Source organism: Gambusia affinis, linkage group LG17 (genome assembly GCF_019740435.1).
Source record: "Gambusia affinis linkage group LG17, SWU_Gaff_1.0, whole genome shotgun sequence".
Classification (NCBI taxonomy): Eukaryota; Metazoa; Chordata; class Actinopteri; order Cyprinodontiformes; family Poeciliidae; genus Gambusia; species Gambusia affinis.
In genome coordinates, this window is record NC_057884.1 from 18,016,299 (window position 1) to 18,043,099 (window position 26,801).

A 26,801-nucleotide genomic window follows, 5' to 3' on the forward strand; every position below is an offset into this window, starting at 1 on the left:
CAGTGTTTAGGTAATACAGCCCCCAAAAGGAGTCCTTTCTTTCTGTCCTATACCATAAAAGCTACAAATTCAAATTTAAAAGGAAACTGTTAAAAGAGTTATTTGCTAAATATATTAAACTACAGCAAAATTTGTTTATAGTCAGGATTTTTTTCTATAAAAACTGTGCTTTCATATTTGCAATAGTTATTGAACTAGTACTTCATTAACAGGTTCAAATGTTGTGGAACTTTTGTTATTGCTCCGAGCTTACTAAAGTAAACACGATTAAAGAGATGATAAAGCAACAGAAGGGAGATGTGAAATGTTTGGTGAATTAGCGCCACCGAGTGGAATTCTGTAGTAATTACCAGAATCTTCCGGAAGCCTCTGGAGCGCCTCCTGCTAGAATATAAAGCTGGGACTGTCCCACTGACTGACAGAAAGCTACACAAGAAACACAGGAGTGAAGAAACGCCTGAACAACAAGAAGACTCAAGACTAAACAGAAGAAAGATGCTGTGCTCTCATGGATTCCCGTCTGCCCTCAGTCCATTCATGGACTTCTCCTGGCCTGTACGCAGTCTGTGGCCAGAGGTCAGACCTCTGTTCTACCAGCAGCATGTCATGCAGAGAGACCTGCAGGAGCTACGCAGCAGTCTGCAGCTGATGGACAAACTTCAACGGCAGATCCGGGAGGTCACAGAGCCCTTCAGGAGCAGCGTGGCTCTGCAGCCAGTGTCCTACCAGCTGGACAAAGAGGGAGAGCACTTTGGCCTAACCCTGGACACTCAGGGCTTTTCTCCAGAAGATCTGTCAGTCCGGCAGGTGGGCAGGAAGCTGAGAGTCAGCGGAAAGACAGAGAAGAAACAAGAGGACGGGAAAGGCTCCTACTCTTACAGCCTGCAGGAGTTCAGACAGGAGTTTGATCTGCCTGAAGGGGTGAACCATGAAGACGTCAGCTGCCACCTTTCTCCAGATGGAAAGCTCCACATCCAGGCAGCCAAAGTTCCTTGTATTGAGGGGACGGAGAGAGAGCTGACTATCAAGAGGAGCTCAGAGGAGGAACCACAGAAGAGTGTGTGTTCACAGGCAGAAGACAGCAGAGCAGAGACTCAGAACAGATCATAGAAAAAACCTCAAAACATGGACTCACATGTCGATGTGCCAATGTTGTGATTTTAGATTTCATTGATAATACTCTTGTGTGGATTAATGTTGTTTTTGTACATTACTGTACTAGTAAACAGAAACATTTGGAAAATTAAAGAATAATAGACAGTTAGGGGTTCTGTTGGTGTACTTTGTATTAGTATATCGTAAAAGAAATAACATTTCATCATGTAGTAAATAAATGTATCAATAAATAAACGTTTTCTCAGTGTTTGGGGAAACACTTTTGAAAATAAAATTTTATTGTTGTCTGTTAAGTCCTTTGTGAGCATTTTTCATCTACACACTGGGAGTATTATCCTAAATGAAAATATTTTTTTACAAACTAAAATTTGCATCAGTAATAAAATAGCAGAACAAACTACATATAAAGTGAACAGAGGCCAAAATCAAAAATTGTCTTCTAAGTTTAAAATATCATTAATTGAAATGAACATCTATAGGATTATTACATCTGATGTACATTTGAAAAACTTGCAAAATTCTATTAATTGGTTAGAGTAAAATATATAATAATTAAATTAAAACAAAACGCCAAGTACATCTCAAACAATAACATCTTATTTCTTGCCACATTAAAGAACATTAATAAACACCAGACATGCTTTCATGCACTAATATCTTTGAGAAATCTCTGTTATAAATTATTTAATAAACTGGTTGTGTATATTTGCTAAAATTCTGTAAAAGATTTCTTTAAAATGTAAAAGAAACATATTAAACAAATTAATTATGATGACTAATGCAATATTTTCTCTGAAAGATGTTAGGTATGATGTTATTATACCTAACAAAATCAGGTATAATAACATAATTCTGAGTATGAAAGATGTTCTTTATTTGTTTACTAAAACCTTGTTCTCTATATTTTTTTTAATATGGCAATAAGTAAGGTGTTACCGGTTGAGCAGTACTTGTCTTTATGTTGTGCTTTTTTCTTCTTTTCAATATCTTAAACAATCAATAGAGATTTGTTCATATTTCATGCACATATTTTTACATTTTCATGTACTTTCACAGATAATGTTTGTTTAGAAATGTGTGGTATTTTACTGGTGCCCATTTTTAAAGTAGTTAAATTTTAAAAATGTAAAACGGCAATTTTTATTTCATGTATAGTTCTCAGATTGTAAATTAAAACATCCACACTCATTTGTCAACAAATTTCAAATTTTATTTTCAAGTGTATGCCAAACAACAGCGAACACATTCTTCCATTTATTGATACAATTATATTCTACATGTTTCATGTTGTGTTCTTATGCATTCTAATAAAGGCTAAATATTGAAAACAGGAGAACCACTAAATGTTTTAATTTTACAAATGTTTTTGTACAAACCCAATAACCTAAAAGCTAAACACGACCATCACCAAAGAAATATAAAATCATCCAATTGGCACATCAACATGTGAGTCCATGTTTTCAGGTTTTTTCTATGATCTGTTCTGAGTCTCTGCTCTGCTGTCTTCTGCCTGTGAACACACACTCTGCTGTGGTTCCTCCTCTGAGCTCCTCTTGATAGTCAGCTCTCTCTCCATCCCCTCAATACAAGGAACTTTGGCTGCCTGGATGTGGAGCTTTCCATCTGGAGAAAGGTGGCAGCTGACGTTTTCATGGTTCACCCCTTCAGGCAGATCAAACTCCTGTCTGAATTCCTGCAGGCTGTAAGAGTAGGAGCCTTTCCCGTCCTCTTGTTTCTTCTCTGTCTTTCCGCTGACTCTCAGCTTCCTGCCCACCTGCCGGACTGACAGATCTTCTGGAGAAAAGCCCTGAGTGTCCAGGGTTAGGCCAAAGTGCTCTCCCTCTTTGTCCAGCTGGTAGGACACTGGCTGCAGAGCCACGCTGCTCCTGAAAGGCTCTGTGTCCTCAAGGATCTGCCGTTGAAGTTTGTCCATCAGCTGCAGGCTGCTGCGTAGCTCCTGCAGGTCTCTCTGCATGGCATGCTGCTGGTAGAACAGAGGTCTGACCTCTGGCCACAGACTGCGTACAGGCCAGGAGAAGTCCATGAATGGACTGAGGGCAGACGGGAATCCATGAGAGCACAGCATCTTTCTTCTGTTTAGTCTTGAGTCTTCTTGTTGTTCAGGCGTTTCTTCACTCCTGTGTTTCTTGTGTAGCTTTCTGTCAGTCAGTGGGGCTGTCCCAGCTTTATATTCTAGCAGGAGGCGCTCCAGAGGCTTCCGGAAGATTCTGGTAATTACTACAGAATTCCACTCGGTGGCGCTAATTCACCAAACATTTCACATCTCCCTTCTGTTGCTTTTTGCTTTGAGCAATAACAATAGTTCCACAACATTTGAACCTGTTAATGAAGTATTGGTTCAATGACTATTACAAATATGAAAGCACAGTTTTAGTAGAAGAAAATTCTGACTATAAACAAATTGTGATGTTCATCTTTCACATAATGTGTCTTGTCTGTGACGTTTCTGTTCAAAACAATAATATGTCACATATATGTTTTTTCTTTATCTCTTCTTAAAATACATCACTATTAATATGAACTACTTCTTTAGTTTATTCTGTAAAATATGTTTTTGCTCATTTTTTCCAGCAGTTGTTCTAAAACATAATGTTAATTGCGTCAATTATTTTCTTAACAGGAGGCACTACCAGATTCTCTAGAAATTTCCTTGTAATTACCACAGAGCTAAACTTGCAGTTTCACATGAGGTAATTTTCCTTTGACCTTTTGTGTTTCTTGATATAATTTAAATGCGTATGATAGTTTTTGTATAATAGGCACATCAGACTTTTTTCAGGATCAACTGTTTCATATGCCAAGTTGTGCTTATTTTCAACATCTGTATTTCATTAATTATTTTTTATTCTTTTATGCAATCTTTTTTGTAGTCGATTTTCCACGACACTGTTAATCTTTGGTTGTAGACATTTAATTAAATAAGAACAACAACTTATTAAACATTAGATGTCTTTCTATTTTTCTCTTTTTTGCTTTTACAATTTCATGATCATTAATCTCCTTCATTTTATTCTCTTTAAATATAATTATTTCAAAATACATGGATTCATTGTTTGTATTTCAGTTATCAGTTACAGCCAAAAATCTAAATTTGCCAATGATTAATCAACATCAAGCCTAACATCCGTTCCCATAACTTTTCCTATTCCATAATGAATTTTGAATAATGATCTAAGTATAACTTTGTCGCAAGATCTACAGAAAACAGGACAGCTTATGAAATTTCCTAAATATCTATTATATAACTATTTTAGTATTGTCAAAGTAGTGTGATTATTTTTCCTTGTTTATGTTTTTCTATATTAATTGAAGGACCACTTATAGTGCAGGTACAAAGCAAAGAATGTAACCTTAGGATAATGACAAACAGTTTCATTGTCCTTATCTCCTTTATATACCTCTCAGATATTCCATAAACATATATGGAAAGCTCAAATTGTATTACATTTTTATTTATATAATATTGCTCTGGGGCTGACCAGACTTTTGTTGCCTTGCAGTAACAAATGTCCTGAGTGTTTATTTCTCAATAGTATGTGTCTGAATGTTCTCCCTATGCATGCTAGGATACTCCTCCAGCGTCCAAGTACATGACTACAAGGTCATTTTTTTTCTTCTTTTGTCATTTGGCACAAATATGTGTGCACGTATTGCTATGTTGTCACTATTATAAAAGGACAGAATTCAAATTGTAATATCATATTTCTTTGATAAGTGGTAATGATGCTATAGAAATTGAAAGATACGTCATCATTGCTGTGTTTTCAAAAAAATTTTATTTATTTATTTTATTTTATTTTGCCAGGCTCGCCAGACCTGCCAGACTTCAATGAGAGCATAATTCAAACTCCATATTAGATTTAGGTGTGTATTACCTCTAACAGCAGCTAGGTTTTCAACTGCAAAAAAGAAAATAAATTTCAGATGATACAAATAATTAAGACTGCCCTAAATGTGCTCAAAGCTTCTTGCTTCTCAATCTTTTCTCCTAAGTGGTTATCAACTTTGTAATGGTTCTCCTGTGGTCATCAGCTGGACTTATATCTTGTGAGTGCATTACTCCAAACCCACTGTCTGCATATTAGTGCATCAATCAATAGCTATGGCTAGACAAGTATGGTATTTAGTATCACAGACAGAAGATGAGAGAGAGAGTAGTGTAGATATGCAAGGGGAGGAATTGTATAGCTCTGAACAATGTCTTATTCTAGTTATGAAAATGTACACAAAAACTTTTTTCATATTTGCACTTTTGTAGGGTCTGAAAAAGTGCAACAACAAAATATAACCAGCATCTTAAAATCACAATATAAGAAGCAATTTATTGAAAATATTTAGTGTCTCAAGATAAAATCAAACCATTCCATTGCAACTTGTGCATGTAACACACAATTTCTCCTTTGCTTGTCTTTCCCCCCTTATCACCTACTTCTCTATCTACTGTCTGCACTGACAGAATCAAATCTTGTTATTTTTTCTCCTTAGAAAGCTTCAACTGTCCTTCACTAGGGGTCTTTGTGTAAATCAACATTACACACTGAATTGAAATAGCCCACATCATGGTACTGCCTTCACCTGGTTAAGAGATTTGAAAGCTTTGCCTCGACTCCTCCAAAACGTCTTCTTGTCATTATCATAAAAAACAAAAAAACAAAATAAAAAATCAGTCAGGTTGCTTTTACCAACCTCTTAGTCCATGGTGTGGTAGCCTTGAGACTTAATCGTACCTGGTTGCTCTTGAGCAAACTATCCAACTCCCTCTATGCTTATGTTAACCATTTAATGGTTTCAAAGAAATTTGAAACATGGACACAAATGGATGTTCAATAGCACAAGGATTCCAAAGACTGAACCTCCTAAAGAACCTCCTAAAGGCCCCATATCAACACAACTGAAGATTTGAGGACTATGCACCAGATCAAACTCAGGAATCTATAACCTCTTCTAATTCTGACAACAGTGGCCGTATCGTGGTTTGATGACAACATCATGTGTATTGTTTCTTTACAACTCACGGAGAAATATTTTAACAAACATTCACATTGAAGATTAAAATAACATATAATAAATTAAAATTTGTGAACACAATTCTTGTATTTTGAATCTTACCAAACTTACTAAGTATGTTGACTGTGCACAACAAAAATGAATGATTCTGATGCATCCTCAACTGCTCAAAATTAACAAGGATAGCACACAAACTTCCCATTAGCAATGTATATTTAAACAATTTTATTTACACATAAAGCATACTTCAATCTATCCATTTATAAATCTTTATCTTTCTAAAATAGTGTTTTTAGATCAAATAGGGCACATTTGTACATGCAATAACAAAGACAAGAGTTTGAGATGTGTTATTGCTCTGTAAAGTTCCTGTAATAAAGTACCTTCTGAGGTAGATCAGTCTCCTCCTGGGAGTTACGTAATTCTCCACAGGAAAGGTTCATTAAAGGTGACCCTACCATGCACTGCCTCCTAGCCACAGCGTGTAATTTCTTTCAAATTATTGCAGTGGCCGCAGTCGTCTGGTACTTACTAAATCTTATTTGCTTTGCAAATGAGACTCAGCATTGAGCAGGCAGGCTCTGGAGTTGTTTCCATAGGGTCAGCATTTCCTTTGGATTCCGTCTGTGAACGAGTAGAACAGATCTGTATGCACACGGATTGTTTCTGTCTGTAGCGGAGAGATCAAATGTTAAGAAACCCGGGTGGTGGATTGGAGAAAGCCCAAGTCTGTTTAGGCACATCCCAAGGTAGACATCATCAATAGGGAAAAGGCGAACCCTTTCAGATACCTCCTGTAAACGTAAGGCAAGTGAGCCTGAATACACTACCCCTCCTCCACCAGCATAAGGTGGGTACACACCTTTGTAAAAACTTTCCGGTATGTAGTATTTCATGGATGGCTCACGGTTCGGCATGGCATTGCTGATCACATCGCCGACAAACAAATTCATGTCTGTTTCATTAGTATAGATTCTCCAAAGCTTGTGCTCCTCCATTTTTTTATGCAGGTAACTGAGAAGGGCATCAGTCCGAAGAAAAACATCATCATCGCCTTTGAAGACAAAAGTGGCGGTAGGGCAGTACTGCTTGAACCATCTCCACAGCAGCAGGTCCTTCAAGGTCAAATTGAAGAACGTATCCCTGAAATCCCACTGCAGAATATCTCTGTACTTCTCGTTCTCAAGTTCCAGAAGGTTCTTCAGGTCTGGGTAAGGACCTGTACTTGAGTCCTGCCTTCCGAGCAGGAAAACCGTGCGCACTAATCCCCCTTTTGTATTGAACTCCCCCCTCACCAGACCGCTGTGTCCCCATGTTTCACGTATGGCCTGTCGGTTTTCAAAGTTCCCCATTTGTGATTTGATAGCGATGAGGAGCATTGGAGACCCCACCCCAGTGGTATCATTGTTCCTCTGACACATACGAGGCTGGTTGATAAGAAGAGGGTACTTCCTGCAGTGCATTGACCTGATAAATGCTTTAATTTGCTCTGGCATGCTGTTGAAGTCATTCACGCTAGGAACTGAACACTTCTGTGACATGCAGTCTGATAGACAATTATCCTCAATTTCAGTAAAAGGCTGACCTTTTGGGCTTTTTTGCATCCCAGTTAGGTTTCCTCTTAATATTGGATTGTGCTGACGGTCCCAGCTGTGCTGCAACTGATTCCACAGTGCACTGTCCTCCAGGCGAAGGTTCCAGAAAGGACCAAGTGGGTGTGAGGCCAACGTGGAAGAATTGTCTGAAATCCCTGGAGCAATGTAGTGAATGATTACTTTTGGAGGAGCGTAAGAAATGGTGACAAATATGGTCACCATGATGTAAATCACAAGGTGTCCAGTCATCATACATGGCAGCAAGCACATGCATAGCAGTCTCCCGTTGCATTTGCAGCATTTTCCCATTGTTGCAAGTCAAAAACCTGCACAAAAAGCACAGTTTTATATGAATATATAAATAATCAAAACAGATAATTTTATAACATTATATCCTCTTTCTCTTAACAGGAAACACAACAGTGGGATAAATCAGATTTTGCAAATCCCTTTTAACACTCTGGAGTTTCTGTTCCCTTGGTGACCGTCCAGTGGGGGTTATTATCTGTTCTTGTTGACACTCTGAACCTCATCCAGTACAACTGAATACCTGAGCCCCTGAAGAAAATATTATATAAAAGGCAACCCCTTTGTCTTTCAATTGATGTAAATATTCCTCTCTACACTTGCTTTATCAAGTATTGTCCCTATTCTCATACGTATTACTTACCACTGGTTTAAATCTCACTGGATCAGCTGGAAAAGAAAGAAAAAAAGAAGCCGAGTCTCCACTCTTCTTCTGTCTGATGTGGTTATGAGTCGGTCATTTCAGGGCCCACCTGTTGAATTTTCTTTATACAACAACATTACATCCTCTAACTGTACATCTATCAAGTGTTCCTCTAGTGCTGTGCCAAGAGCAGCTGAGCAACGCGTCCCAGATGAGGCAGCTTGTGCACAACGAGCATGCATCTCTTTGACTCCTCATTAGATAATGAGGAGAAAACACCCACAAGGTGGGCGTATTATCTTTAGTGAACACTGACTAATGTTACGCTGTGATTTCTCAGAAGCAGATTTGATTTGCATCCAGGCTCTATAAGCAAATATTGGCATGGTACAAGCGAATCGGCAACCAAAATGAGTTCAACCGTGTAATGGTTCTGTTGTGAGTGATTTGTCAAGGCATATTTAACTGAGGCTACAGACGTTTATATGAAAATACAGTGGCCTGCAAAATTATCCGTGTCTCTTGGATATTTCCACAATATTTTACAATCAGAAACTTCAAAGTTTTTCCATTATTTTTTTTTTCAAAATAAAAATAGTGTGGGATGTTTTCATAAATATGGTTACATACTTTGAAGAACCACCTTTAAAAGCAATTAAAGTTGTAAGCTGGCTTTGTACATTTGAAACTCAAATGTATGCTATTTCTTCCTTTTCAATTACCTAATCTTAATGAGGTTGGATGCATGTGTTAGTGAACATCAGTTTTGCTAGACTTCCTTCTTGATTATGATTTGAAAACTCACTCAGTCATTAAAACAGATGAACATGTATTAAGCTTCTTCCATCTTATCATTCCTGCTGACCTCTGTACATCATGATTGCTTGGGTCTCCTCTAGTATGACTTGCTGCATCAATGCTGCAGTGGTTAGAGAAGCCCAGTTTCTAAACCCATTTTCTATGGGGTTTAGGCCAATCTACTTTGATGGTCCATCAAGTAAACGGATCATTAATATAGTTATTGGCATTATTACCAGAGTGAGGAGGTGTTGAGATAAAATCAGCATCTCCAAAAAGCTTTTCAGTAGAGAGAAGCATGAATTGCTCCAAAATTTACTGGCAATACATGCCCTGACTTTAAAATACATTGGCCCACTTTAATCTTAAAAGCTGACTTTGGACCTATCCCAAACCCTTAAGCATGCTTTACTTAATCTCTAATTATTTTTTTGCTTGTACACATTTTTATACCAGTTTTTCCTTTCACCAAACGTTTTGATGATGGAAATATAAACTGCACCCAATCAATAACATGCTTCACACAATGACCTTGTGGTCATGGTAGTTCACCCATTTTGTAAAAGTTTGCTAGTGTCTGTCTGCTTGGACAGCTGTCAAGTCATCTTCATCAGACTTTTATCTGCTTTTATAGACTGTAATACAGACATGAGATATAATTAATGTACTAAAAATAAACAAACGTGTTATGAAATGTCCATATTTTTTTGAGAAACTGAGTCTTAGCTTTTTATTAGCTACATTTGTCAAACTGTTAACTTTTGAGTTTTTTTTTTATTTGATTGCAGAGAAATAAGTAAATTTATGATAAAATTGTAGCTTACTGAACTATATTGAAAAAATATGAATGGCTGCAAGTATCCACAAAGTCCTCACTGATCAAAATCACAACTGCAAAAACGCTATTGTTGGCGTTAAAGCATGACAGACGCATGATTGGACCAATAGAATGAACATCTCTTAATTTGTTATTCGCTGATTCCCAAGATTTAGCCAATCGAAATTAGGAGAAGGTGGGACTTAAGGAGGCTACTTTGAGTGGGTTTTTTTGCGTGTAGCGATGCATGTTTGGTTGAGCTATGAATGAAGGGCCATCATTCCGGTGGCTCCGAGGAGGAAAACACAGTTTTCTACTCTCGCTACGTGTATTTAAAATGAACGGTCAGATTTTTCTGTCGGGTACTTGAATGACGACACAACCACATTCCATCTCTTTGCTGGGTAAGTGTATTTCAAAGTATGTTTGAAGTCGTTTTCTTTGTTTGTTTTTTGCGGTGACTAAACATGCAACAGTCCTGTTTATTTGTCTGTGGCACTAAGTAGCAGGCTTGCTAGCAGATTTTTTTTTTCTCCTTCTCTTTATAGTGCTAAGCAGAATGGGTTATCAGTCATTTTTAAAGTGAAGAAACCTATGTTTTTCTCTTTATTTGTACTTAGTGGATGTACATCCAACATTTAATTAGACTCGCTTTTGTCTGACTTTAGTCAAAGTCGCCAACCATGGGGTTGTTTTGAATCGCCGTTAGCGTTAGCTTATTCTTCAGCTCGTGTGTATCTTCTCCTCGGAGTAGAAGTAACCCAAACACGCAGTTTCTCACACAAAACCAGACGCTGCTTACAAAACAACGGAGCTAATATTTCCTACAAGACCCTGATAGCTGAAGCTGAGATACGTTGTAGCCATATCATCACCTTTTCTCTCCTCTCTTAGTTAATCAGCTAGCGTAGAGACTTTTCCCTCTTACTTTGAGGGCTCCTAGTGCGTTTTGTTCCTGTGGTATTCCCAACAACAAAGGCGTCTGTTGTTTCAGAAAATTATTTCCTCTCATTTGTGTATTAACCTTTAGCTGGAGTAATTACCACAGCAACATCAAAGTCCTCTCCCTCAAGCTCTTAGTAATGCATTCTTGCAACATCTAATGGTGCTGGCACATTTATTAAAGGTGTAGTTAGGTATACTTGCCACATTTTCAATAGGCTTGCTTGTCAAAACAAATGGTTTGGTTTTAAAGAAAATCGAAGTACTGTTTTAAATAATATTAGTGTTATGTGCTGGTTTAAAACGGAGAAAGTTTCAGCTTATAAAATCTACATTCTGGGGGAATTTATGTCCCTCCATTGACACATGAAACATTAAAAAAGTTGGGGCCCAAACGGAAATACCAAATTTAAAGATAAATTCCAACATAAAGCTAAAAATGTTTAAAGGAACCATTTTGGGAATTTGTGACAAATGTGAATGACAAAATTGTTTTTATTGCTATTTTAGCTTGCAACATTTCCATCAGTAGATTTATCATTTTATTTTTTGTATGTAGATAAATTAGAAATGAATAAATGCCAATTAATTTCAGAAATGTAACACAGAAAAGGGAACTGCTTTACTATTTCGCTTTATTATGTAGAGTTGCATATTTCAATTCTTTTTTTCTTTTTTTTTTTTTGCAGAGACTAACTATGTCATTCATAACTGTGTATTGTGTTATAAAGTGTTGAAAGATACCTGTAGATACATGAAAACATTGAGATTGCATTTAAAAAAAGTGAAAAAAAAACAAAACTCCAGGAAAATCCAATGCAGATTTGGTCAGACCTAAAACTTGACTTTATGCTACAGAAATGTCACAAACAAGAAGTCAATAAATGGATACAAAATTGATTAATTAATAGCTCCAGAAAAATAACTTGTTTTTGAGGCAGTAGTGTGATTACAGGTCTAGTTACTGGAACATAAACTGATGGTACTATACCAAGTATGAGAGGGTTTAGCATTGCACACTGCATTTTGGTGGTATTTCCAACAAACAACAAAGGCTTTTTTTTGTTTCAGAAAATTATTCTCTCTCAGTTGTGTATTAACCTTTAGATGAAGTAATTATTACAACAGCATGAAAGCCCCTCTCTCTGAAACACTCAGTATTGTATTCTTCACATCTGATGTTGTTGGTAGATTTTTTAATTTAGACACCTGCCAGTAATAAATACCCTTTTTGTTAAAATAAGGATTTCATTTAAAATAGGATGAAACATTGTGTTAAAAGTGGAAAATCATCAAACATTGATGGCCCTTTGTTAAGCCTGTAAAGTACTGATGACCCAAAATCACCAAATTCTTTCATACTCATTACTGTAGATAGAATTTTTACACTATTAAAAACTACTATAGAAATTCTGCTGCTTGGGAACAAAATAGTATTCGGCTTATTCTTTATACACATTATAGTAGAATTCTGGAATTAAGACCTTTTTTCAGACTTTTTTTTAAAATTTATTTTTTATTGTCTTAACAAGCAGACTACTTAGTTAGTTTAATAATGTTTTCTTACCTGATAGTTCTGTGTCAGGTGTGAAAAGCAATCAATTTCAGTTTGAGTTTGGGCCCAAAATTGCAACATTTGCTACATTTTCAGTGGATTTGATTCATTTGAACTCTGCACTGCCAATCAAATCAAACCTTTGAAAAGTCTGTTCCCCTCCCTGCCAGTGGTGGTGCTGCATCAAGAACTACTGAAGGAAACAACACAAAAACCTCTGAATACAAAACAGAGTCCAAGTTCGTTCTTCACAAAATATAAACAAAAATGCAGTGGCGTTAGATTTTAGCGGTTGTAGGATTTCTCTTCTGTATTTGATAAAAGACCACAAGACATTTCTCCCGCTGGTGCTGGGCTCACACTTTTGTTTTGGTTGCATATACCCTGGGTAAATACAGTCCATAAAGTAAGGTAAATATAGACCACTGTCTGCTTTAGGAACCTTCTCTAGTCAGCTTGACATTCACATACATATTTTTACCAAACTAGATTTCACTTTAATCGTGCCAAGACATAGGTGGACCACAGTCTGCTTTTTAGGTCTGCATCAAAGATTAACACCTCTCCAAATAATTCTGAACTTACTTGAAAAACGAGCTCGAGTGTCATTAAGTCAGACCAAACAGGGCTGGTGGGAATGCATCCTATAACAATACACTCATTTCAGGCAAATGAGTATATTCAGGTATATGAGTAAATTATTTCTTTTTAATGCACCAATGCTGAAACAAAAGCTGCAGAGCCGCTGATAGTAACATACCTATTGAATGTTTTGACCATGTGAACAGTGCTGTCTCACTTGTAGTTAACTATTTTCTGGAATGGTTTAACCTGTGTGTACTGCGCAGTTGGGAAGAAGTCCAGAGTTTAAGCATGTGGATTTCATTCTAGGAGAGAGTAACACACAGATGAGAGCTATCCCGTTTTCCCTCTCAGCTAGGTTGAGAAATTCTGCATTGCTCTCTTTCACAAATGAATCCCTCAAGCCCTATTGATCAGTGTTGTTGTTCCAGAAATCTAAAGGCTGGGGGAGATTGTGTATCTCCAAAGTTTTCATTAGGTCCTGTCTTAATTTGCTTTGTATGAGCTTATGAGAAAAGTCATGCTGCCATTGGGGGAGTTTCAGCTGCCAGCAGAGCTCTGCCTTTGTGTAATTTATTCTTGGTAATGAATGCAGGTGTATTTGTGACGGTATTTGAAGTTTAGAAACTGTCATTTAACACAGTTTAATCTATTATCTAAAATTGGAAAAAAAAAACAGTATAGCTCAACTAAGCAACCTGACAGGTCACATGAGGAGAGCATTAATCAGAGGAGGCCTGTGGCAACTTTTGAGGAGCTGCAGAGCTCTGCTCTTAAAGAATTTGTTGATGGGGAAGCTTTTACAATCCATGTGGAAGAGCTAGATTGAGGATTTTGTTCAGAAGAAATTCTGTTTGAAGCTTGACACAAACAATGTAGAGGAAACAGCCGATTTGCAGTAGAATGTGTGACCAAAATGCAGCAAAATTTATTATTGATGCTAGTGACACAAACTGACACTAGATTTCTGATCATTTAAGAAAAAAATAAATACATTTAGTTTTGTTTTCCCCATTATGTACTGCTTTATGTTTTTCTATGTTCTAAAATTCCTGAAAGACACATTAAAGTTTGATGTTGTCATGAGACGAAAAGGGAAAGAGTTAAAGGGGGATAAAAAATATTTTATGTGGATCAAATTGGCTTTGATTGTTGATTCTCCAGCTTGAATTTTTTTCCCTTCATACGAGGCAAAGATGAGCATAAGCATGCATGTTGCTGTGGGTGGACGTCTTCCGACATTAAGAGTGAAATCAATGAGTTCACAAATGGACCAGCATACTTCAGACGTTAACATTGATTTTTACAGAGCTGCATATGAGCGACTGTGTTGTCATACTTTATTGATTTAGACATTATGCAATTTTTCTAGGTCAGGAAGCACCACTTAAAGATATGCCGGGAGTTTTATACATTTTCACAAATTACATAACCAGAGTTGTTTGCATTAAGCCATTAGTGCTTATTAGCTGAGCATTCTTAGAAGTGTTTTAAATTGAAACATAAATATATTTCCAGTTTTCCTCTATCATTGAAGAAAGCTGTTGTGCTCACTGTTTGATTTGATTTTCGCATTTCAATTGAGAAACAGAACAGGCATGATTATTAGAGGTTAGAACACACCAGATTATAGTTCTGTGCACAAAGTGCAGCTAATTAATGGTCTAAGATCACCTCTAAGAACAGGGTGTGTAGTGTTTGACTACCACCCTGGTTTATTGTCTTATGAAGATTCTTGGATCTTTAGGCCGTGTGATTTCTTGGAAAATGTCTGTTGTTCTATCTAAAAGAAATGTGCACAATCTCATCAAAATCTATCTTCCACTGATTGGTGTTTTCTCTCTTTTCTCAGGTTTTCTTGGATGCTCTATTCTACTCCGTGCATTTTATTCTTCAAAGATTCCCCAGGACCTCTTTAGACCAATGCCATAGTTTTTAAATTTCTTTCCAGAACCTGCACACAATCTGTTTATATTGTTGCAATTTTTTGTTTCATCTTAATAATCCTCACAAATCTTCACCTGATATCAAGTTAAAAGGAACGTCTGAACCCTTACGCGTACGTGACAGAAAACAAGAGCCACCATGTCCTCCATTCTTCCCTTCACACCCCCAGTGGTGAAGCGCCTCCTGGGGTGGAAGAAGACTCCGGCCGGGAGTGGAGGAGCGGGTGGAGGAATAGGTGGAGTCGGGGAGCAGAATGGAGGAGGGCAGGAGGAAAAATGGTGCGAGAAAGCAGTGAAAAGCCTTGTGAAGAAGCTGAAGAAGACCGGTCAGCTGGATGAGCTGGAAAAAGCCATCAGCGCACAAAACAGCAACACAAAATGCGTAACAATACCCAGGTAAGGGCAGGTCACAACATTTTTAGATGCAAACACACCATATCCAACCTTTGTGTTATTGTGGGAATCCTTGAACAAACACACACTAAAAAACATTTTGTCACCGAGAGCATTTTCTTTTTAGAACCTGCCATTTGCTACTTCAACACACACACTCCAGCACCACAGTTTTGATAAGCACAGTAGCGGTGTATGAAGTAACAAAAATGTAAAGAAGAGGGTGATGGGCACCCACACGGTCATCGGAAGTGGAGTTTTTGTTGAGCAACAGTGGGTTCACTTCCCTGTTGTTGTGCCATAAGGTTAAGAAGGCTGTAGAAGTGAAACCCAACTTGAGGAAACGGAAGTCCTGCACCTATTGCCAGCAGAACCGGTTCTAGATTTGACTTGATGGACATCCATTAAGATATTTAAAAATTATCTTTCTTCTTCCACTTGATACTTTCACATCATCAGATTTTAAAAAATTTTCTTCACACAGGCCCAGCAGATTAAGTTGTGCTGCCTTTAAGAGTACTTCCCCTCAGAAAAGCAGAATAATAAAACAAGTTTGGTTAAGGCAGTGTGCCGCACACATCTACACTCATCCCCTTCTCTTCACACTTGCTATTGTGAGTGTGATTGCGTTCCTGTACAGTAGTGGAAACATATTTGTAGCCCCTGCTCTTTATGATGACATCATGGTGGTACTAGATTGTATTGAATATTTTTACTATGGCTGCAACTAATGATGATTCTGATGACTAATATGTCTGCATTTTTTTCTAATTTGTTAAAAGGTATTTTAATCCATCTCTGCTTTCTGTTGGCACACCTTCTGTTCTCACTCTGTTTTATAAGTTATAACAATGAATCAGGAAGGATGAATTGAACCATTCATTCAAAAACTGGATGGTGTACATCCATGGTGGTGTACAGCAAAAACTGTATTATTCCACATTGAGCAGAAACATTTTATATCTTCAAGCACTAATTAAACTTTAAAATATTTGTTTAGTGTAGAATAATTCAGTCCAGGTGTTTCTATACTTTATTTTTTAATTTTGCTTTCGAACTAGGCTTGAAAGGTAATTCAGATTGGAAAAGCTCTTTACTGAACTGCCCAACTGGATCCAAAATCCAGGCTTGTTATTTATTAACTATTCAATCAGCCTGAAAGAAATTCTCACAGTATGAAGAGTTTGAGTGAAAACACCTCAGTTTTGAAGCATTTACACAGAAATTAAAAACCAAAATATGGTCTTTATTTTATACTTAAGAGAGAAGCTACAAGTATTCTTTCTGATAGACAGACTCATAGTTGACTTTAGGTGTTAAATTGCATTACTTTGACTAATAAGAGGGACTCCCAATAGTTCTTAAACTATAATTGTGTGTGTTGCCACCAGAAATACTTCCAAACATCTAAAATAGCTTTTTTTTATAAGTAAGGGAAAAGCTTACATTTCCTGCTGACCAGAGGCCAGCTGATCTCCAGTGTACATTAACAGATGGGTAAGAGGAAGTGCTGCATTTCTCTGTGCTTCGTAACTTGATTTATAAATAAAGATTATAAAGAGTTTTTGTGAGGACTCCCATTAATGTCTACCTGGAGGATGTTTGTTCATAAGGTGTCAGATTTCGTAGAAAGCCACAGTCTCAAATTGGTATAATGTATAATTAACATATTATATTTATATACAATATTGATTTAGCAGAAAGTGGATATAATATTATTTCTGAAACTTCCTGTTTTGCATTGAAAACATGTATGTGGTTTTATGAAAAGCATCTTCAGTCGAATTTTGGCTCAATGTTGTTAATTACTATAACTAAATATTGCAGCTCTAATTAATTGTTGATGCATTACAAAGAAAGTTTCAATGCAATGTTCTTTGTAAGTAAAACATACTCGGGCCACAAAAGCTGATAGGTTTGGGAACACATTTAAGTGAAGATGCATTGAAATGAAACAATCCAGCAAGAGATAAAAGCACAGGAGAGGGAGTTGCTATGAGTATCAGAACTTAGAAGTTTCAAAGTTGGTGTGACATATTGTCTCTGAATCTGAAACCTCAAAAGAAAAGGGGTGATTTACGTGGTGTGGCACTTCTATTGTTAAGAAAAACATTCTTATCAGTCGAGAGTTATTGCTTTGGAGCCATGTTGCACTAGAAAAGATAAAGAAACAATGTGTTTTTATCTACATCATGACTTTCTCTGTGAACAGAACAATGTGACCCTAAGCTGGAGCTGATCATAATCTTACTCACAGGAAATAGCAGTTTTCGTATCCTGAAAATGCATAGAGATTCTATGAAAATGTTATCTTCTGAAATGAGCTTTATATTCCCACTTTTGCACTTTTACTACAGCAAAATATGGTAACACTTTATTTGATGGGGTGTGCATAAGACTGACATGACAGTGTCATGAACACAAACGAGCCTTTATGAATGTCTGTGACTGTTGTCATGAAGTGTCATTCGGTAAATAATGACACTTTAAAAGCAAAGTTGCTCTAAAAGTTGCCATGAAAGTCCATTAAAAGTGCCAACTTTGCATTAAAGTGTCATTATTTACAAAATATCATTTACTCCTTTATGTTCATGACAAAAAGAAGGCTCCTACATTTGTCCATCACTTGCACAAATGATACCGATGGCTTTTTAAAAGACAAACCAAATGAGATTTATGCCTGATACATATTTCCCCCCCCCTGGATTTAAAGGATTATGCTCTATACCTAATTCTCAACAATTGGGATCATAAGATCATGTCTATTTGTTTTATTGTTGTTGTTGTAAGACTTCTCAAGAAGTTCCAGGAATTGAGTTTTTAGGTCAGTTTTTTTTCTTTTCTTTTCTTTTTTTTTTTTTTTCTCAGTTGTGACCCGATTGAGGCACACTTTTTTTTTTTGTTGTTGTTTTTTTTGCATATTCTAGTTCAATGACTTGTTTTGCTACAGAATTAATTTTAGCATTTCACCTTTTCTGAAATGTCAGGATGTAATACCCACAAGAACACAAAAGTTTACTGCAGATAGGATTCCAGGCTTTTGATGCATATCATTCTTTCTTTTTAATGTGAGAAAGTAAGTCTGTTAGAAGCTCAGGTGAGTTGCTCTGGTTATTGTCTTGTAGTTTTCATCTGTAGTAGCTGGGGCTTGACTGTCAATAGGGCATCTGAAGGGCATAACATTTCTCATATGTACTTCTATCATAATTCATGTGCAAGCCTGTAAATAGTATTTGTTTTTAGCTTTCAAGTGAGCAAGACATTTGGAAAAACATTTTTTACATTTGATGAAACTCTTTTTCTGCTTGTACCTGCAAAATTTTGAGTGTGTCAATGTGTTTTGAGATAGAAAGTCCTGTACTGACAGTCAAGACAATTATTTTGATCAGAGTGAAAAATCTCCCTTTCTCTGCCTGAGAAACATTGCAACAAACCAGCCAACATTTTGATCATTCACATAGATATGTTTAGATTCAGATTTTCTTTTTCCAATTTAAATCATTTAGTCTTGTTTTTGGAATGTCTTTGTCCTCATTAAAACCTATTTGTGTAATTTGTCTTTCTTTCCATTTCACTTCTTTTGTCTCGGGAATATGCATGAATGTAACTTTTTTATACATGAACAACTCAAATAAGGGGTGAGACTTTTTCTCATTGTTGAGAAAATAGAAATTCACAAACTTCTATAGTTTAAATATTATCACCATATTATTTTTTGAGGGTTTCTTCCCAGTTAACTAAATGTGTTTGTAGATAGATATTAGGTCTCTTCTGGCTCCTTGCACCTTTTAATTGCATCACATCACTTTTCGTCTCATTTGAAATGGTCACATAATCATTGTTCATCTGGTTGGTCTTAGTGGAAAGTAAGAAAATGTTGCCAAAAGTATTCGCTCTGCTGCCTTCAAACACATATAAAGTTTAGAGACATCCATTTTTAATCCATCGCCTTTATTATAGCCTATGGATTAAAAATGTCCTCATCAACCTTAATGTTGGACGAGGAGGCCTGTCTTCCAATCTTTTTATTCTAAATCATTTCAAAGTTGTTCAACCTATCTTCTTACAGTGCAGCAAACATTTTCGGATTGGGGGCTTTCACAAAAATACAAAGATAACCTTGTATTTGTAACAGTTCTGTCAGACAGTGCCTTTCTCCTGGAAGCTGCCAAACCAAAACTCTTTCAAGGTTGTTGGATTTCAACCTTCAGGTTGGGATTAATTTGTATTTTTTCACAAATGTTTATAAAAGAAGCCTGGGTTCCTGAGTGCTTGAGTTGTCTTTTGTTGTTTTCAATAACAAAAGACATGTGTGACAATAAAAGTGATTGAAACAGCTGAATTCCATTACTTTGGAATTGGGTGAGCGAATACTTTTGTGTGTGTGCGTGTATATGTCAAGAGATCAACTATGCACATTTGTGATTTCATTCTTTTAAGTTGAGACACCTCATGTTTACCATCTGTATGCTTTTATTTTGATCATGTTTTCCACTTGTCCTGTGTATGTGTGTCTGTAGCAATTGCTCAGAACTGTGGGGTCTGGGCTCAGGCCACACGATAGAGCAGTGGGACTCTACAGGCATGTACGGATACCCTGACCATAGCAGGTGAATACACTCGCATGCACTGTCAATATGCATCTCCTGATCCACACAAACATCCTGCAGCATAAAATAATGCTCACTTGTTTCTTTAAAACATGTAGTGCCATTGTAAGTTGCATTTTGTGCTCATTTTCATGGTTTTCTTATTGTTTATGTTGGTTTTACTGCTGTAATTATAGAAATACCTTACCCATTTAAGAATTTGCAGAGTAAGTGATGAGAAGAACCTGTAGGTGTTTATTTTTATTCTTAAATACTTTTTTTGTACCAATCAGCCATACCATTATGGCAATATAACCAATATTATGGTCCATCTTCTGTTACCAAGCCCCTCTGATGAGTTAGGGTATTGACAAAGAATGCCTGGAATGTCCTGAAGAGTTCAGTGACAAGACTTTAGAAAAGGAAAATAGTTTGAGCCTAGGGGCATTTTGCTAAGGTCTGCAAGTCCAGAGACTGATTGTTTTCCCTATTTTATGCCAAATAGCTCACATTCAGTCAGATATTCTCAGTTGGTTCTCAGCCAAGACTTTAATTAGACCATTCTAACACCTTAATGTACTTTGGATTGTCAGTGATGCTGTTTGTGTAGTGTTTTCTTGGAAGTGTCTTGTATTTCTTGGATTGTGGTTTGCTTTTAGAACTGCTCTCCTGTGTTTCCTTGCATCTACCAACTTTTACCAACTTTCCTTATACTGACTGAACAAACATGCCCCCACAGCACCCTGTTGTTCATCGTTGAACCAAACCTCTTCCATTGAACCACATTCTTTTCCTATCTACTTATTTGAGTTCTGAGGGCAATTGGTTGTGCTATACTTTATTTAGGGTGTTTAGAATAAATTATGCAATTGGTGCACAGCACACTTTTAGTTTTTTTTTTTTTCTTCCACTTCACAATCTGGTTCTACTATTTATAGGTATTAAAAATTTCCATAAAATACATTAACGTTGTGCTACATTTTTCCTAGATGAGCCGTGTGGCTTAGTTATAACAACTTAATCTTTTTAAAATAATTTTTTTATTACAATCAGAACAGTCATTTGATATTGAACTCATAGTTGTAGTTAAAAGCTGCATTTTAAGGTATAAATAGTGTCTTCTCAAAATGATTTTTTTTTGTATTTCACCTCAATAGTTTGTTTCTTTGTGTATTACCTCAATAAATACCACCGAACTTGAAAGTCAGTGCAGCACAAACACATTGAGTGTCAGTCTACTGTTCTTCCAGTTTTCTGAGTTGAGCTGTCTGCCTGTTTCCTTCCCGGTTGCATTAGGTCACTGGATGGCCGCCTTCAGGTTTCTCATCGTAAAGGCCTGCCTCATGTCATCTACTGCCGCCTGTGGAGATGGCCTGACCTTCATAGTCACCATGAGCTTAGGGCCATTGACACTTGCCAATATGCATTCAACCTCAAGAAGGATGAAGTTTGTGTCAATCCTTACCACTACCAGAGAGTGGAGACGCCTGGTAATAACTGGAAAAATATTTCTTTTATTCCAATGCATGTACACTAGCAGGGGTGAATTGAGTTCATGTAGTTTAAGTGTATCTTCCTTGTCATTGTGCAGCATCTTCATGACGTTTTTCAAATATATTGTTTCTGTCTCCTCAAATATTACTTGCATGGGGGAAAAAAATAAATTGTCTGACTTTTCTTCTTAGTGTTGCCTCCTGTGTTGGTGCCACGCCATGCAGAGATTCTGACTGAGCTTCCACCTCTAGACGACTTCACAAACTCTATCCCTGAAAACACCAACTTTCCTGCAGGCATAGAACCTCCTAACAACTATATACCAGGTTTGTATTGGGCATAAGGGTATTTTTACCACCTTCACACATAATCTGTCAAACAAGCCCAACATATTCAATTCAATGTCTGACTGTAGAGTTGAATGGCATCATTGTTTTAAATTGTTTTTTCCTCTTATAAAATCCTTGGAAAACATTTGGATAATAATCACTTAATTAAAATACATTTATTTTATTTTTAAGTGATTTCACTTCAGCAATTATTGCATTTCTGCCATAAAGCTGCCTTAATTGTTAGGCATGAAAACTTTAACAAAACATATTAGAAGTATGAATACAGTATATTCAGTCTGTTTTTTACTATATACAAGTGAAAGCGCTTGGAAAATAGATACCAGATTTCAGCTCTTCACTAATTTGTTTTTCATGAAAACAAATGCATTAAAATGATTTCCCGTTTACAGACACTCCTCCTCCGGGATATATGAGTGAAGATGGAGAAACCAGCGACCAGCAAATGAATCAAAGTATGGAATCAGGTAGATTTGGTTGTTGTAATTCGGGACTGCTGTTAAACTCACTTCTCTGAAACATACAAAAATTACCAGGGCAACCATTTCAGAACTTTTAATGTGCATAAAATTGTGTCTCAGTATCCCACTGTGTTTAAAATCTCAATTTATGCTAGAAAACAAAGTTCTAAATATATTTTTCAAGCCTTCCTGACATGAGCAATTATGAATTATTTGTATTAGTAGCAGAGGTAACATCATCATCACACTATATAAAAGTGGTCCCACAATGATGGAACAAAATATTGATTTTCACAGTAATATTGTTGTTCATTTAAGATTGTAATAGAATGAAATAAGTAGAAATTATTGTTTTCCCACCAGGCTCACCAGCAGAAATGTCACCAAGCGCTCTGTCACCGGTCAGTCATGGCCTAGGTCAGTTAACTTCTTAAAATAATTTTCTAGCCGTGGAAATGAATGGATCACTGACGCAGTTTAGGGTTTTAAAGTATAAATTCAACAAACCTTTCTTTGTTGTTCTTCTCTCAGACCTTCAGCCGGTCACCTACAGTGAACCAGCTTTCTGGTGCTCTATAGCTTACTACGAGTTGAACCAGCGGGTCGGTGAGACCTTCCACGCCTCGCAGCCATCTCTGACCGTCGACGGATTCACGGATCCCTCCAACTCAGAACGCTTCTGTTTAGGCCTTCTCAGCAATGTCAACAGAAATGCCACTGTGGAGATGACAAGGAGGCATATAGGTATAGACACACACATATTGGAGAAGCCAGTAGGTTGTAACTATAACTTAAGACTACAAAAAGGGTGCTGATTTATTTTTTGTCTACATTATTATAGTGTGGCGATATGGTGTGAAGATATGAAAAACGTAATAGCTGACGTCTGCAACAGATGGGAGAGGGGCAGTGTTGAATTATTCTCTCTGACTTCTCAATTAAGCATCTTTATAACCGGAATATTATAGTGGAAATTTGTTGTTTTTTTTAAAACCTTCTCTCATGTAATGAGTTTGCTCCTTTAAAATGTACAAATAATCACAAACTGCTTTAAAAAAGGTGCATTTAGTGTACATGTATTTGATTTAAGTGCTTACAAATTCAGATTTTTTTGGATTCAAATAAGATGCACTGAAGTGTAAAAATAAAGTTCACGGGATATAAATACATTTCAGATTCTGATTTAACTTATTACTCACATAAAGATGATGAATTATAATAATGCTAATTTGAAAAGCTGTGTAATTTTAAGATTGTTTCCCTTTAAGTTATCACCTTGGGATTTTTTTCCCTCTCTCTTGTCCTCACGTTTTGTCTAAACCTCTGCAGGTCGTGGTGTGAGGTTGTATTACATCGGAGGGGAGGTATTTGCCGAGTGCCTCAGTGACAGTGCCATCTTTGTTCAGAGCCCCAACTGCAACCAGCGATATGGATGGCACCCAGCTACTGTCTGCAAGATACCGCCAGGTTGATACACACTACAATATTCATTTTTTATTTTATTTTTTTACTTCCTTTGTGTCTTAGTTTGTACTAAAATTCACCAAGTAAACTGATGCAAATGAACAAAAGCTTGAAGAAAGCCACAAACAGCCTCCAAAATGTGACAGGATTTGTCACACACTCACCCACACACTGACTCATCTGTACCCATGTAACTTTGGACATTTAATTCATGGCCAAATGGACTGGGTGAGCAATATCATTACTGAGGTACAGGAAGCTTTACAGAGAAATGTGCAAAGTGAACATGAGGATGTTGCAGATGTTAAGGGCCTTCTATAGACAACGCACACACACATGAGATTGCTTGTTTCTCTAATTGTAGCTACATAAAATGAATTCAACAGTTCTGACTGTTATAATTTGACAATATTTGTTCCAGTTTTCAGAAGAGTTTTATCATGTCAAAATTTGAAGAATTATTACTGGGTTCATTGGTATAATAGTCATCAGTTAGTCTGAAAAACCCAGTGTGTGTTAGCCTGTCTTTGTTTCTTCTCTTCTTAGGCTGTAATCTGAAGATTTTTAACAACCAGGAGTTTGCAGCCCTGCTAGCTCAGTCGGTCAACCAGGGCTTTGAGGCAGTGTACCAACTAACCAGAATGTGCACAATCAGAATGAGCTTCGTCAAGGGTTGGGGAGCAGAGTACAGGTAAGTTATGCTCTTAGACTCATTATTCTATCATTCTGTCATCCAGAACATCCCATCAGATCACTTGTAAAAATTTCTTAGTGTTTCAGAGAGTAACAAGATCTCATTCCTGGAGCTTTCAGCCTTTTCATGGATAGTTTTACATGGCTTGTGTCAATGTGTAAACAGGACTAATGGATTTTTTTTTTCTTCCTTAAATGCTAGCTCTTTTTTTTTTTTTAAGTGCACAACTAAATGTTATCCTGTCCACAGATTCTACCACATGACCTATTAGATCAATTTAGTTCCTTTAAGGGTGACATGGGGCTCTTGACTGCTTTGATTAATGCTGTTTTTATTTGGCCTGTTAATTAGGCGGATGGTCATTTGTTTGCTGATGATCACCAACAAAACTCTGTGATCAGCTGTATTTATACTGAGATCAAATTTCACACAGGTGAGCTATCTGAACTGGTTTAGGTGACTTGTGAAGACAAGTAGTTGCACCACATTGTAGTTCAGAGAGTACAAGGGGCTAAATGCATAAAACCTTTTTTTTTTTCTTTCAAAGCCCATGTGCAATTGCTTCCACCAACACCACACAGTACAGAACTGCTTGAGGTTGTTGTATACTAATAAAATTCTTACAAATACTTAAAAGGTTCAAGGGTAGAGAATATTTATAATTGGTGTATGAACAACTAAGATTCCTTTCAAATTAGTTTCATTGAATAAAAGAAAGGACAATTAAATTAAATTAATTTCCCAATTACACAACTAAATGGGTAATTGGGAAAATAATTGTCTAAATTTTGTGTATAAATGTATTTTCCCTTATCTTTTGGAATGTCCTCTTCACACAGACGCCAGACTGTAACCAGCACTCCTTGTTGGATCGAACTGCATCTCAATGGCCCCCTCCAGTGGCTGGATAAAGTGCTGACCCAGATGGGTACCCCAACAGCGCGCTGCTCCAGTATGTCCTAAAACAAGATCCATGCAAAGTCAGACTGACATTTCACAACGTCAAAACAGTTTGTCTTAAAGGAGACTACCATGCAGTCTTAAATAATGTACTAATAGCGTTTAAAAAAAAAATAAATAAATAAAGTGAAGAACAAAATGTCATACAGTGGACCAGAAGATAGAAGAACAGCATCTGTAAAGGATTACCGTGGAAGTTTGTTTGTGGAGCTGAATATTTGTCAACCTTATAGTTGAAATTGGCCTGCAAATCCATTTGAGAACTCAGTGTAGAAAGAGTGATTTTCTTTATGGACAACGACGACGTCAACATCTGGGCTCTGATCAAGAAACCTGGAGCAGGACTGAGCCTTACTGTCCTCAGGGACGACACAGCAGTTTTGGGGATCAAGCACGACACCTAGTAATTTTTTGAAACAGTCTGTCCTACCCATTAGCTCAGCTCAACTCTTTGATTTAGTGTGAATAGTTCAGTTTACACAATGTTAACCAACTGCCACTCCAGCTTCTATTTAACCAAAGTCAGAATCACTACCTAGCATGACTTTTCCCCTGTCATCCATCCTGTTTTATTCAAGTTGTTGTGATCATTGACCTGGTTATCTTGGAGTGTGCTCTTCAGCTCTTGAAGGAAACAATTTGTTGGCGTTTGTATCATCACACGTACACAAACACTTTGTTTTTAACACAAATTGTCCTCTGAAAACTTGATGTAAGTTTAAAGATGTTTGTTCATTGGATAGTGGCAAATTAAAACTCCCATATATAAATATATTTAGAGCAGTATCAGTGATTGCTCAGCACAAATAAATAATGGATACATTTAGAAATTCTTAGAGCAAGATGAAGAGCATACAACATCCCACCTCTCCGCATCTGCAGAAAACCAATCAAGTGTTTTTTAAAAAAAAAATCTTTGATATCACAGTATTTAACCCACTTTGCATGCTCTTACTCCTTCTGTTACACAATGTACCAGTAGCTTAGTTTAGAGCTTCATCTTTGCTTCTTTCTGTCTGACACGCAATAAGAGGATTATTTCTGAGATTTCCAAATATAAAAGAAAATATTTTGAACTGATGCAGTTTTCAAATTATAACAAATTATCAAGAGAAAAAGTCCTCCAAGGTAGGACTTTAATCTATAAATCTATAAAATAGCTTCTATACTGTACTTGCACTGCCCCAAATTATGCACCCCTAAGAAAGTTGCCTTCGATGTCAAATACAATATGCTCTGAATTGTCCATTAAAAGTAAACATACATTTTTTCCTCTCCCTCCATTGTCATTGTAAAGAATTTTGTTCTTCAGTCATCTAATGCATTCGTTGATCTGAAAACCAGCAA

General features: G+C 36.8%; 4 protein-coding genes across 6 annotated transcripts; 2 read left to right on the forward strand and 2 right to left on the reverse strand.

Moving 5' to 3' along the window:
* The first annotated feature begins 425 nt into the window (after positions 1–425).
* LOC122819567 (heat shock protein 30-like) lies at positions 426–1,253 on the forward strand. The gene has a single exon (XM_044096373.1). It carries the CDS (start codon positions 496–498, stop codon positions 1,108–1,110), a length of 615 nt encoding a protein of 204 aa, XP_043952308.1. The 5' UTR covers positions 426–495; the 3' UTR covers positions 1,111–1,253.
* A 1,276-nt stretch (positions 1,254–2,529) lies between these two features.
* Positions 2,530–3,276, reverse strand: LOC122819568 (heat shock protein 30-like). Its single transcript, XM_044096374.1, has one exon. The coding sequence runs from the start codon at positions 3,200–3,202 to the stop codon at positions 2,588–2,590; it is 615 nt and encodes a 204-aa protein (XP_043952309.1). The 5' UTR covers positions 3,203–3,276; the 3' UTR covers positions 2,530–2,587.
* Positions 3,277–6,704: 3,428 nt separating this feature from the next.
* si:dkey-175m17.6 (N-acetyllactosaminide beta-1,3-N-acetylglucosaminyltransferase 2) lies at positions 6,705–8,048 on the reverse strand. Its single transcript, XM_044096375.1, has one exon. The coding sequence runs from the start codon at positions 8,046–8,048 to the stop codon at positions 6,705–6,707; it is 1,344 nt and encodes a 447-aa protein (XP_043952310.1).
* Positions 8,049–10,199: 2,151 nt separating this feature from the next.
* On the forward strand, positions 10,200–26,722 carry smad2 (SMAD family member 2). Of its 3 annotated transcripts, none has more exons than XM_044096376.1 (11): positions 10,200–10,428; positions 14,956–15,445; positions 19,963–20,052; positions 21,328–21,521; positions 21,717–21,851; positions 22,268–22,342; positions 22,700–22,753; positions 22,868–23,080; positions 23,666–23,803; positions 24,347–24,491; positions 25,334–26,722. In XM_044096376.1, the coding sequence occupies exons 2-11, from the start codon at positions 15,189–15,191 to the stop codon at positions 25,455–25,457; spliced, it is 1,425 nt and encodes a 474-aa protein (XP_043952311.1). In that variant the 5' UTR covers positions 10,200–10,428; positions 14,956–15,188; the 3' UTR covers positions 25,458–26,722. The 3 variants fall into 3 exon arrangements, with proteins under 3 accessions (XP_043952311.1, XP_043952314.1, XP_043952312.1); XM_044096377.1 differs by having other exon boundaries at positions 10,261–10,428; positions 22,268–22,330; XM_044096379.1 differs by lacking the exon at positions 19,963–20,052 and having other exon boundaries at positions 10,260–10,428.
* Positions 26,723–26,801: the final 79 nt, after the last annotated feature.

Excerpts from the sequence above, each read along its gene's own strand:
- LOC122819567 (XM_044096373.1), top strand. The coding sequence starts at position 496 with ATGCTGTGCTCTCATGGATTCCCGTCTGCCCTCAGTCCATTCATGGAC.
- LOC122819568 (XM_044096374.1), bottom strand. The coding sequence starts at position 3,202 with ATGCTGTGCTCTCATGGATTCCCGTCTGCCCTCAGTCCATTCATGGAC.
- si:dkey-175m17.6 (XM_044096375.1), bottom strand. The coding sequence starts at position 8,048 with ATGGGAAAATGCTGCAAATGCAACGGGAGACTGCTATGCATGTGCTTG.
- smad2 (XM_044096376.1), top strand. The coding sequence starts at position 15,189 with ATGTCCTCCATTCTTCCCTTCACACCCCCAGTGGTGAAGCGCCTCCTG. Across the intron at positions 21,852-22,267 it reads TCCTAACAACTATATACCAG|ACACTCCTCCTCCGGGATAT; the intron begins GTTTGTATTGGG and ends TCCCGTTTACAG. Across the intron at positions 22,343-22,699 it reads GAATCAAAGTATGGAATCAG|GCTCACCAGCAGAAATGTCA; the intron begins GTAGATTTGGTT and ends TTTTCCCACCAG.